At 40.2% G+C, this 12,713-nt stretch overlaps 2 protein-coding genes across 2 annotated transcripts in view; one reads left to right on the top strand and one right to left on the bottom strand.

Moving 5' to 3' along the window:
* The window catches only part of LOC122649954 (digalactosyldiacylglycerol synthase 1, chloroplastic-like), a 34,624-nt gene extending 31,115 nt beyond the window's left edge, over positions 1-3,509 (bottom strand). Inside the window, exon 1 of the mRNA XM_043843255.1 lies at positions 2,839-3,509. Coding sequence (XP_043699190.1) covers positions 2,839-3,480 — 642 coding nt within the window. The 5' untranslated portion in view covers positions 3,481-3,509. The remainder of the gene's footprint in view (positions 1-2,838) is intronic.
* A 3,869-nt stretch (positions 3,510-7,378) lies between these two features.
* LOC122650093 (protein LEAD-SENSITIVE 1-like) lies at positions 7,379-11,938 on the top strand. The gene is made up of 3 exons (XM_043843431.1): positions 7,379-7,427; positions 7,554-7,627; positions 11,068-11,938. The coding sequence occupies exons 1-3, from the start codon at positions 7,408-7,410 to the stop codon at positions 11,751-11,753; spliced, it is 780 nt and encodes a 259-aa protein (XP_043699366.1). The 5' UTR covers positions 7,379-7,407; the 3' UTR covers positions 11,754-11,938.
* The last annotated feature ends 775 nt before the right edge of the window (positions 11,939-12,713 follow it).

Genomic DNA, 12,713 nt, shown 5'->3' with positions numbered 1-12,713 from the left:
AAGCATGGGAGCACATTGGTGGCCAGTTAACTTGGCAAGAATCAAGAGGAGCCCCAAGTATTTGACCAGGAGGAGGTCAAGAGAAAACCCTGTCATCCTAAGGAAAGTAGCCTTATCTGCTTCAGAGACCCCTGCAAGGAAGAGGTGGTATTTGAGGAGATTAATGTGGAGGTCAAGCAGACTCTCAAAAATGGTGCAACAAGGACATGATGGTCAAGATGGAGGTAGGGTTAGCCTTAGAGAAGATCATCCGCAGAGGTAAGGTGAGTAAGCTTAAGGGCCTTGCATATGGGGATAGGGGAAATGAGGAGCTGACCCGTGTAGGATTGGATACTATGGGAAAGGACCTCAAGGGCAAGGGAGAAGATGACTAGAGAGAGGGGACAGCCTTGACAGATATTCACAGAGGAAGAGAAGAAACCAGCAGGGCTACCATTGACCAAGACTAAGAAGTTGGGGGAGGAGATACAAGAATGAATCCAATGGACAAAGACTGAAGGGAAAGATGTCTTGAGTAAGACTTTGGAAATGAAATCCAAACGGAGGGAGTCAGAGGCTTTGTGGATGTCAATTTTCATCAGAACAGCTTGGGAGTGGGATTTTCTATCAAAGCCTCGGACAATCTCAGTGCAAAGGAGAATATCGTCAAAGATGCTCCTACCAGAAATAAAAGTCAATTGATTGGCACTGAACCAAGGAGACAACTATTAACTAAAGACGACTGGCAAGAATATTGTCAATGAACTTGTACAGAAGATTGCATAAGGAGATGGGTCAGAAGTCCGACATAGAGGATGCACCTTCTTTTTAGGGGATAAGACAGAGGAAGGTTTGGTTAATCCTTTTGATCTAGCTAGGGTTAAAGAAGAAGCTCTTGAGGTATTTGATGAGGTCAACCTTGATGATATCCCAACTTTGGAAGCACTTTGTTCACCCTTTCTTAAACTTTTTGTAATGATTCATATCACTTATTGAGAGAGAGGGGGGAAGAAGAATGTTGTCAAAACTTGGCAATTGATTGAATACAATGATGCCCCTTGCAATGAAAGTACACAAATGCTCTAATATACTTGCTAATAGAGGAATTTACAATCTCTCAAGCATAAAGCAAACTTACTTTTCCAATATACTACTTTTATGTCGTAGTTTTTCTCTTAATCAGTAATTACTCTCTCAAAATTCACTGTATCGCTTGAAAAGTTTGATCCCACGAAAATTAGTGCTACTGTCTCAACCACTAATGTTACTGGTTTTTCTGGCAGTTTTAGTACAGGTTTCTTCTTCTCTCAACTTTTTTCTGCTTTACTTTTCCCTTTCTTTTGGAGCTTGCTCTCGTCGTACATCTCTACTATGTTTCAAGTTACTAATTAATTTCTTACCGATAAAAATAAATAAATAGATAAAAACAGCAAGGTCCTAGGTTCAATCACTAAGGTCGATATGTGTCAACAGGTATCTTGTGAGGCTATAAAATATACTAATCTTTTAGCACATGCATGTGTCTAGGTCTCTATGTAAAGACAAGGGTTAAGTGCTCTCAGAGAAACTTTCAAGTCTCAACTGTTAAGAGTTCAAGTTTCCCTATGAACATATTATTGCACATCATTTTTTTTTTAACATAAAAACAGCCTAACTGCCATAACAATCCAACCATCTCAGCGCCTTTCCTCTCTCTCAAGTTTCCAAAATTACTGGGTGTTCCTAAGAAAAGGAATTCACCCATTTTTCAAGGCCTCAAAGGGATGCATTAGCAGTTCATTCATCTGCAACAGACAATCCACTGACCAAGCAAACAGGTCTGAGCAGAAGTTGGATTGACTTGGATCCCAGAGACCAAACACACATTCTGTTTGCGTGTAACAAATCAAACGGCTCAAGGCAAAGACATGCATACGAGTTTCTAAACTTCAATAGTATTAAGTCCTCCTAAATTGCCAATCCCTTCACGGTTTTCATTAACAATTGCCGACTAATAACTCTCCATCTTTCTTAAATCTACCCATTAGTCACCAAAACTTTGACTTACATATCTAACATAATCTTTGTTTAAATTTTTTTTCTCCTTTGTCCGAAGAAGTTTGTATTCATCACCGTCCGTAGTGCCTAACATGTGCTAAAGATCATCAATTACTTAATTTAAGTCCAATTGTTGTTTCCTCTGCTCCTCACTCACTAATTTTCTAAGTTTTAAATATTCCTAATGTCTTGCCATACTTTGAAGCAAGACTTGTGACCTCTAGTTTATTCTGATCACTGTACTTTTGCTCAAGAATCCAAAGACAACTTGTTACTAGAAAAGCTTTGAACTGAAATAACCGTGCCAGACTACACTCAAAGGTCATGAGATTTTCTTTTTTTTCATTTTTTGGGGGAATAGGTGTGGTTTGTTTTGTGAATCTCATAAGTGTTCACAAAAGTCAACAATATGCATGGAGAGTATACTATGGCTGTAAGTTCGTCCTCTCTCCCTCCATTTTCTCTTGAGTAAGCACGAAACCCACAGCCTAAGAGTTCTGTAGCTACTTATTCCTGCTCAACAACATCATCACTTGAAATCAGTACATAACTGACCACCTCAACACTTTCAATAAAAGAAAATAAATATTTTTGTCAGGTAATGCAACTCAATCGGTTGATACACCTAAGTACATGGTGAATCCCAACTTACACAACAAAGGAGAATTTTGATATCCAAAACATCCATATGCAGGGAAGAAGCCACAACAGAAGTCACAACTGCCATGCATAAGTATCTGGTGCGACAGAGCCAGTACTTCATTCAATCATATTCTAAGAGAAAAGAGGGTGAATTTTTTAAATTCTAAAATCAAAACGTACCAGGCTCGATTTTACTTTCTCAACAAACTTGTTGTTCTTTATATTGCTGAGTATCTCTGAGGAAGAACTCTTACGCTCAAATTCCCTCAGTCTCGTCTTCAACGCCCGAATAGGCTCCCATTCTTTCTGGCTTTCCTCGCTCTCTCCTCTCCATTCCCACCGAAATTCCTTCAATTGAACCTTCCTTCCACCCCAAAACCTATCCCTATCGTGAAAATCAATAATACCACCCTCATTCTCCTCGACCTCAGATACAATAGCGCTCCTAATCGCCGAGAGATCGATTCGAATCTTAGGTCTAGGTTTCCATTTGTCTAAAACCTTCCGGCTGAAATCTGGGGACGAGTAAACTCGGCGGAATTCAGATAGCTTCGGCTGTAGTCTCTTGACGAAATCAATCTCAGTCGGCGAAGTTGATCCCCTGGAAGGAACAGAGAAGGGAGAAGCCGAATTGAAGAAGTTCTCGAGCTCTCTGTCGAAGGAAGTGGCGAGGTTCTTGAAAGACTTGGCCCTGGCACTCATCAACTGGAAATCCGCATCAGCTGAGTCTCTCACCTCCCTCCAACCTTTTGATATGAACGAGAAAGCCTTCTCCGCAGTTGCTGCAGAGGTCGAGGGTCGGGCTTCCGTGCCGATATTCATCGAGCCTGACTATAAATTTTAGGGTTTCTGTGCTCCTCGTTCTAGCCTTCGAGGAGAGAAAGAAGATGAATGCAGAGCTGAGAGCGCGACAGGAACGAAACAAGAAACGTGAGGACTGAGGACTAACCATTGCGATACTCTCAGACACTACGACAGGGGATAGATATCTACGGAGAGTTTTTCGGAGCCACCAAATCCACGTGTCAGCCCACGTAAATCGATTCAGGTATAGCAAAAGACTGCGAGTGATGACGTGGGACATATGCTGACGTGTGATGATTGATCAAGTGGGCGTGCGAGATCGTGGTAGGATTTTATTGGATAGGGTGTTTTATGCAATCTGGCTGAAGTTCTTTGGGAATATTCTAGGCCGTCAACTCTTCTAGAATATAGACGTACATCAGAAGATTGCGTATGCGTTAGTTCGCCGCCTGGTCACCATGCTCAGCCTACTGAAGCTGATGGTTATTGCATCCTTAAAAATGCTGGTCTCGCTGTTCAATTGGCCTTAGATTCTGGTCGCAGAAGAATTGTAACTGTTGACATTGATGTCCATCACGGAAATGGAGCTGCAGAGGGGTTTTATGGCTCGGATAATGTTCTTACAATCTCTCTTCATATGAATCACGGTTCATGGGGTCCATCGCACCACTGTGAAGTGCTTCAGGTTGTTTGGGTAATTCTTTGGGTGGGGGGGGGGGGGAAGGGTACTTTTGGATGTTTCTGCTAGTTTCTAATGCTAGCTTAATACTGAGTATATCCGGTTTTCTTGGGAAGATTAGTTGGGCTATCAGGAGTTAGTTATAAATTAATCAACTGGCATTTTAGCCTAGGAGCTCAAGGCTGCCTCAGAGTAGTGAATAAGACACAAAACAGAACCAGTGAATAAAAATTACCTGAAGTAGCTATATAAAATAGAAAGAATAATCTCTAACCCTTTAACCCCCCCTCTCCCCCCCCCCCCCCTAAATTTTAAATAAATAAGTAAAGATAGCACTGATAATTCACTTTAGCCCTTTAAAAAGAAGTGCAGGGTGTGCTTAAGTATAAGATGTGCCTTACTGTTGGTTGTACTTAAAATAAAAACAAAGTTCCCAAATAACTTTACAAATCAACTGAAGCTTTGAGTCTAGTAATATTCTGCAAACATTTCTCATCCCATTATTTTGGATGGATCCGACTCCTCTGCTTCCAAAACTCGTACTTTTACCTTAGTTCTATCACCTCTCGTTGCACCACTTAACCTGACAATCATCCAACGATTGTTATTTAAAAAATTCAAATTATTTGGAAAACTATATGAGATATATTTGAACCACCTTAAACCCCAAATCAACCCCACCCGACTAGTTCAAAACAAACCAAATCGAACCCATTTCACTCAACTGCCTAGGTTTACAAAAATTCCCAAATCTGAACCTCTCCATCGCTTCCTTCTTCTCTGCCGACGATACCTCTCCATCACTCCCTTCTTTTCTCTTTTGAACTCCATCTTCTTCCTTCCTAAAAGTAAAATCAAGAACAATTAGCTTCCCTGGGATTGTTAATCTCTGGTCAGAACAAGGTTGAAAGTTAAGGTTTTCTTGCTTGTTTCTTCCTCTATTTGCAAATCTAAAAAAAATGTTTTCTTTGGTTTCTCGTACAGGAAGAAATTGCAGCGGTACAGAGAAGGTCGTAGTATAGTTGTTGGGTATGGATTGTTTCTTCAATTGTTACTCTCTTTGGGGATCTAATTGTTCTTTGAGAACTGTTTAAAGTGGAGAAATATCGAAATAAGTCTAGCTGAAATTAGTCAATGTCTTCCATAAACCACAAGCTAAGCATTATCAACGCTTCCCAATGCATTTAATTGACACCAAAATGCATAGAAATTCCGTCTCAGGACCAACAACTTCTCCAGATATCAAACCAAATGGAGACGGTGGATCAAATCTTATAGCCAAAAAATACAAGGAAAGATGTGGATTTGAACTTCTGACTATGGATGCACGAAACAAAATTTAGAAGAAAGTTAAAACATTAAAGAAACGTGAACCTTCTGGTAGTGTTTGACAATCTTCTTGCGCAACTTTTCTACATTTTTAGGGTTTCAATCATGTTCTTTAGAGAGCCATTTTCATACAGAGATCACATAAATAGTAGGTGTGGTGAACGAAAAAGAAGGTTATGTAGTCTCAATTTTATAATAGGTTGTATCTGCCTCCGATTTATGCTTGATGCTTTGCAGTTCAGATCATTCAAAAAACCCGAAAATTGGAGATTTGCAGAAAACAAAGATTCATTTCCTGGAACGATGAAGCGATATGAAACCATGGCAAGAAATTCAATCTCAAACCCAAATTTCATGGCAGACAATGACCTAAAGACATAGCAATTAAGAGCCATGGCTACCTGTATATTGGAACAATTTTCGGTTAGGAAGGAAGAAGATGGAGTTCGAAAGAGAAAAGAAGGGAGCGATGGACAGGTATCACTGGCAGAAGAAGAAGGCATCGCTGGAGAGGTTCAGATTTGGGCATTTTGTAAACCTAAGCAGATGAGTGAAATAGGTTCGGTTGGTTTGTTTTGAACCGGTCGGGTGGGATTGATTTGGGGTTTAAGGTGGTTCAAATAGTTCTCATATAGTTTTCAAAATAATTTGAATTTTTTAAATAACAATCGTTGGATGGTTGTCAGGCCAAGTGGCGCAACAAGAGATGACGAAAGTAGGATGGAAGTACGAGATTTGGAAGTAGAGGAGTCGGATCCCATTTTGGATAGTAGCTAGATACAGAACTTTGCACTGCCCCTACGGAAAGGCCGAAAACTCAGCCCAAGGTAATGCTTGGGTGTGTGCTCCTATTGACTAGCCTATATGTGCAGACTCTAGAGACCTAGGTAGAGTCTTTGTGTGCATTCCTATTGGTCCCACACTAGTGTAAGGAGTACACGACCACTCATAATTAATTCCTATGTTTGCTTTTATCAAATATGGTTTTAAGTTCTTCGATGGGGTGGAGAGAGTTGAACAAATGACTTCTCCCTGGACTTAGGTCAATACTCTACTATACTAGCAACCACCACCATGCAAAGAAACGCTTCTGATATCACATTTCACATGAATAGTAAAGGCTATGTACATTATGACCCTCTTCAGACCCCATAGTGGCGGAAGGCTCATGCACTGGATATGCCCTTTTTTTAGTAAAGAGTTAAAAGCTTCAAGTACTTGAAAATTTTCCCTTTGTTTTTATTTAAAAAAAATATAGAACTCCAACGAAGCTGGACCCAATCATCTCATACTTGAGGATCAGGTGTGGACTTCAGTTTGTGCATACTGTATTCCTTAAGGCCTGTTCTTAGGCTGACCCAATCAAATTGCCCGAACCTTATAGTGAACAGTACAAAACCGACCCAAAACAAAAATCAAATGGGAGCCGGCAATCACACGACCAATGCTGCTTTTCAGTCAACACGCTCTTTGTAACCGCCACAAGATTAACAGTTATATATAGTAGTAACGGTATATGGACATATACACATGGGAGTATACGAAATTTCGATGTGTGGCTAATCCACATCATGCTATACACATCTAATTGTTAAAATTGCCACATCATCACTCTTCCAGATGAGGTTGAGCCACGTTGCAGAAAGAGGCAAAATCTGGGATTTCTGGATAAAACGTAGAGCCTTTGACTGAATAATAAATTTGATTTACCGGTTAAAGCAAGCCTCAAGTATTTGAGTAATGAGTAACAAACAAAAAAGAGCCGCTAATTTAAGGAATAGGAATTCTTCTTGTCGAAGAAAGGAATCCGCAAGCACGCCTGAGTTGTGGAGAGCGACCGTTTAAGGCGGTTAAGTTCCGTTAACCCTTTTTTCTATTACGCACCGAAAACTGCTTCCTTTCTTCCCTCGCTGGACATAATAGAGAGAGAGAGAGAGATGGGACTGCTCTCTAACAGGTGATCCACTATTTTGTTTTTCTCATTTCTAAGATGGAGATTTTTCAATTAATTTTAATAAGTTAGGATGGTTTCATGGATTAACTTTTTCCCTCTCTAATTCTCTATTAATCAACCGCGGGACAGGATCGACAGAGGCAGCCTTAAACCAGGGGATCACATCTACTCATGGAGGAATGCTTATGTTTACGCCCATCACGGTTCTCTCTCTCTTTGAATTTCTTTCCATTTGTTTCTTATTCAGACATCATGCCATGGGAAGTTCTATGCGTTTTGATGTTAAACTCCCCCTCCCGCGGTTAAGAAAAAAAAAGGGTTTATTTCTAGCGTTTATCAAGTGGGAATCATTTTGATATAACAAAAGACAAGAATTTATCAGAATATTGATTTCCATATTGGTTTTGATTTACCCACTTGTTAATTTAATCTATTTATCTGGTTCTGAACTATACCTAGGATGACGTTGTGTATCAAATATTCAGTAGCAATAGCTACTGATCGGCTAAACCTTGGTTAACTTCTGGCTTTTTTGGTAAACTACTATCAGGAACTTCTGAAACTTCTACTATGATCTCTTACGTATTTATTCAGGAAAGCTGAAATATCACATCATCGACTTTATAATGTTTAGCATTTTCTGTGTGAAACTTTCTTTTTATCTGTTTTTATAGTATCGTATTTGAACTTCTTTACTTTTTGGGTTATGATTGGGAAATTGGGAACTCTGGAAACCATCTCCTTGGAAATTCATTCTCACAATAAATTATAGTTCTCGGAATTGAAGTTAATTCTAATCTGTAGTCTAAGAGGATTGGGTTCAGATGGAAAAAAAGCAATCATTCAAAGACCTTAGGTATAGCCAAAAGGCACATTTAGGCATGATTCAGGAGACCAAATTCCAGAGTTTATTCTGGACTGTAATGGTTGCGCCCTGGGACTCTGACTTATTCTCTTGGCTTGGAGATTTCAGTGTGGACTACCGTTTATTAGTAAAACCAAAGAACAGTGATGATTGGTTTACAAGGACTCTAACTTCAGTCTATTTCTTGAAGAATTGAATGACATTAGATATCAATTCAATGGACAGTGGCTGCTAGAGTGGCTTTTAGATCAGACAGCAGCAAACAAAATAATTTAGACTTTCATACAGCAGAATATCTTCTGTCTAAAGGGTTTGCTTTCTGGTGTCAATTACTCTGTTTCTCAGGGGAAACTTCGTCTGATTAAAGGCTAGCTGCTGTTCTTTGTGTTGTAGTGTTTCACTTTGTTATTCCCAGGTTGACACCAAGATAGAGGGGACGGGTGAATTAGGGTCAATAAAAATCTTTCCAAATATGCCCAACACTCTTCTCAATAGACCTTGGTGTTCCCCAACTAACTGGGACTATCTGCACTCACTGTAGGCACTCCCAATTATTTATTGACTGCTCCTACACAGATGGCACTAACTACTGGCACACCATTACCCCAACATACACACTGCTGCTCAGAGCTGATATACATGAAGCTGCCAAGAGTTGATACTTGCATTATCCACAACTAGCACTCACAGACTGGCTGGGGCAATCCCAAGTGGACTAGTCTATCTACACAAGCTATCACAATACACACAATCGTGTGACAAACCGTTCCTCTCAATCACAGGCAGGCATACAATTTTTGTGGCAAGGTCTACCCAGTGTGCACTCCCATCCTGCAGGCAAGCACTCCAATATACAACATAAAATAATCATATCCACACAGGCATAAGATATATGTGCTTCGGTAGGTTGCCTACATGTACGGAGTAATGCCCTCAACTGGGCTCAGATTTACTCACTACTGGTCTTTAGCTTTAAGTCTAGGTCCTACACTTGCTTCAACCCTTGATACTCGGAGGCAAGGGCAAGCTACCCCAGTGATGTTTTATCACAGCTGTGACTCAGGACACCTTGCCTGCTTCAAATCATGCAATGGCAAGGAGCAAGGGTACCTCAAAAGATACCCAGCACCCACTGACTACCTGAGTTCAGAGCTGGCTTATAAAATTGTTGCCCTACAATGATACCCCATCTAGCATAGGTCTATAGCAGTAATTAAACCCATAGTTGTCAAGGCGTTGCCTAGGCATCCAAGAGCGCCTTGCCGCCTTGCTTTTAGACCCTCCCCAACACCATGGTCGCCTTGCCACCTTGATAACTATGATTAAACCTATCTAGCATATACAATGGACACACCAAGAACAAATGAAACAGGCCAAGAGATAGAATTACTGACAACCATGCACTGTCTCTAATTTCTGGTATTCGGAGAAGCTCTAAGTGGCCAATGAAGCTTCACAGGAGATACCCTGGCAGTGGGGACATCCTCTTCTTCTTTCACAAGCTTGTAGAAGCTCTCAAAGTCTCTTACAATGTCACACACACAGCCCCCTCCTCTCTTTTACTTTTCTTCTTCTTCCCCTTTCTTCCTCTTTCCTTTCCTTTCTCCAAGTTGTCTGATGGTCAAACCCCAGCTTTGTTCAATGTGAGCAAGTCTCCTATTTCTTTCTCTTTCTTCTTTAACATTGCCCAATTTTTTTGTCTGTTACCTGAAGGTTTTCGAAGTCTGCATATTTCAGAATATAGTTGCCAAATCATGGTGTTTCCAGCATCAGTATCTCCTCTTGTTTCCTGCATTCTTTTGCAACTAGGGAATTGTGATTTAATGCCCACACTTATATGTTAATTGCTTTCAGTTTAAAAACTTTGTAATTTTTGTTTGCTTTTGGAGTACCAATGCAAAATGTTCAGAATTCATTTTTCTGTTAATAGGCAGTTGAAGCAGAAGTTTTAAAACTGAATCTGCTGAATGGACATGTGAACCAGTACCTGGCCTCCAGCAGGTCAGGTAGCATGGGGCAGCTCTGAAAAAACTGATTGAACTAGAAAGGGTAGCAGTTTTGTGTTAAGTTTGACTAATGTGGTTGATTGCTAAACCAGACACTTAGCCTAATTTAATATTTTTTTTTGGGAAAAAAGAGTTTTATGTTTAATGATGTCTTTTCTTTGTTCAGGTTGACCATTTCAAACTTTCTGGTGTGAAATTCATGTTTAAGATACTGTAACAAGTACATTTTCATACATGTATTATCGCACAAATCTTCTATTCAATGTGCCTTGCTGCTCAATCTCATGATTCTAGCTCCCTTTTTCAGCTACATTTAGCATAAATGATGTTCGAAGTTAGATTATCCTAATGAATGCAGCAATCTACTCATACAGGACTGACCCCCATTATGGTGAATGGTCCAAGGTTTTAAGAATGTAGGAGTTCACATTTCAGATTAAAAAATAAAAATGAATACAATGAAATTTGGGTCAATCTACTGTGATTCCTTTTGCTTCAGACTCTTGTGATTCCTCTGACCTTTCATGAGATGATTTACAATTAGATTGGCTGAGCTGTAGCATAAGTTTTTACTAGACACCTTTATTCACGAAATCAGCAACGAGACAGTGTATTTTTTACCTCTTTGTGTTTGACTCATTGCATGCTATCGTATTCACTGCTATTTGTGATCCTCATGATCAGATTATACTGTAGTGTGATAGATAAGTCATATTCCTCTGGTGTTCTGTGTTACTCTGACAATATCCTTTATTTATCCTTTTGGATGCAGGCATCTATGTTGGAGATGATAAGGTAATCCATTTCACCAGAGGACAGGGTCAGGAAGTGGGGACTGGAACTGTGCTGGATGTTCTCCTATTAAGCTCCGGACCAGCCAGATCTCAACCCTGCTCCACCTGCGCACCACTAGAAGAACATCATGGAGTCGTCTCTTCATGTCTGGATTGTTTTCTTGCTGGTGGAGTCCTATACCGTTTTGAATACGGTGTCACTCCTGCTCTCTTTCTTGCAAAAGCACGGGGTGGAACATGCACCCTTGCTGTCTCTGACCCAAATGATATTGTCGTCCACCGAGCAACCTACTTGCTTAACAATGGCTTTGGGTGTTACAATGTTTTCAAGAACAACTGTGAAGATTTTGCCATTTACTGTAAGACCAGTTTCCTTGTTGTCGAACAAGGAACACTTGGCCGGAGTGGTCAGGCAATATCGATCATTGGGGGGCCCCTTGCTGCTGTCCTGTCAACACCCTTGCGCCTTGTTACAACCAATGTGTATGGGATGACAGCAGCAGCAATTGGGGTCTATTGTGCTAGCCGGTATGCTGCAGATATTGGCATGAGGAGGGACGTCGTGAAGGTAGCAGTGGAAGATCTGACAGCAAGATTGGCAGCAGGTAGACTCCAGGTGGTTGAGGCGGTTGGTGCAACACCTGCACTTGCAGCCAATCGGTGATTGGTTTTCATAAACAATGTAATGTAAGGCTTGTTCTATGACTGATCTTTGATTTATAAATTGTTGGAAACTGCGGTTCCAACATGCTGGGGTGATTGTGTTTGTGTACCTTCTAATTAAATTCAGAACTTTTGGGGGTTGGAGTTGCTTGGTGGGTCTTGTCCAGCCTTTCTGCTTTTCTTTCTTTGCTTTCTCTGTGGATCTAATACTTAAGCCTCTCTCTCTCATTCTGATTTTAGTATTCCCCAGACAGCTGTGGTTCTAGTACACTGTAAAATGTGGAAAAATTAGGTATAGCCAAATCAAGCCAGATTGTTTGTTCTGTAAACCGGGTTAAACCGGTTGGATCGATTTGATCCATTTGCCTGGCCATCACTCTATTTTGTTGATCTGTTGGGTTGACCCGTAACCCAGTCAACGTTTGACCATTGACCGAGGCTTATTAAAAAAGGAAAAAAGCAAAGGTAAATCTTTCTATGAACAGAAACGAAAATCTGTTTGTTTGGTTTTTGTAGATTTATGTATTCCATAATGCTTACCAAAAAAAATAATGCTTTTCATACTTCTGAATTTAATTGTTGTGCCATGCGGTGGAATAAAAATCGACCCTCCCGGGGTTAAGGGTTTTGGATCCTTCCAGACGCAATGGAAATGTTTTTGAGACCTAAATTTGCACCGTTGTACATGAATGACTACCTTGGCTTGGTTGTGCCTTTAAAACATAAATAATTTTATAGGATCAACATGATGAATCATTGAAACAATATACATTAATAGAGATTTAATTGGAACTATACTCGGATCTATATCGTTTGTTGAAGAACTCATTGAATACTCATCTCTCCATCTTGTTACTCCCTTTTCTATATAATTGGTAAGGTTAACAACTAATGAGGATTGCTACCATTATATAGACTAGGAGCAGGGACCAACTCTGTAATTAAGAATAGTTTATTTCTC

This window comes from Telopea speciosissima, chromosome 1 (assembly GCF_018873765.1).
Source record: "Telopea speciosissima isolate NSW1024214 ecotype Mountain lineage chromosome 1, Tspe_v1, whole genome shotgun sequence".
Classification (NCBI taxonomy): Eukaryota; Viridiplantae; Streptophyta; class Magnoliopsida; order Proteales; family Proteaceae; genus Telopea; species Telopea speciosissima.
The sequence above is the reverse complement of the archived record's forward strand: the minus strand, read 5'-3'. Positions and strand labels throughout refer to the sequence as shown.

Bases quoted from the DNA above. Each gene is read 5' to 3' on its own strand.
- LOC122650093 (XM_043843431.1), top strand. From the start codon at position 7,408: ATGGGACTGCTCTCTAACAG. The intron at 7,428-7,553 runs GTGATCCACTAT...ACCGCGGGACAG, and splicing joins ATGGGACTGCTCTCTAACAG to GATCGACAGAGGCAGCCTTA. The intron at 7,628-11,067 runs GTTCTCTCTCTC...TTTTGGATGCAG, and splicing joins TTATGTTTACGCCCATCACG to GCATCTATGTTGGAGATGAT.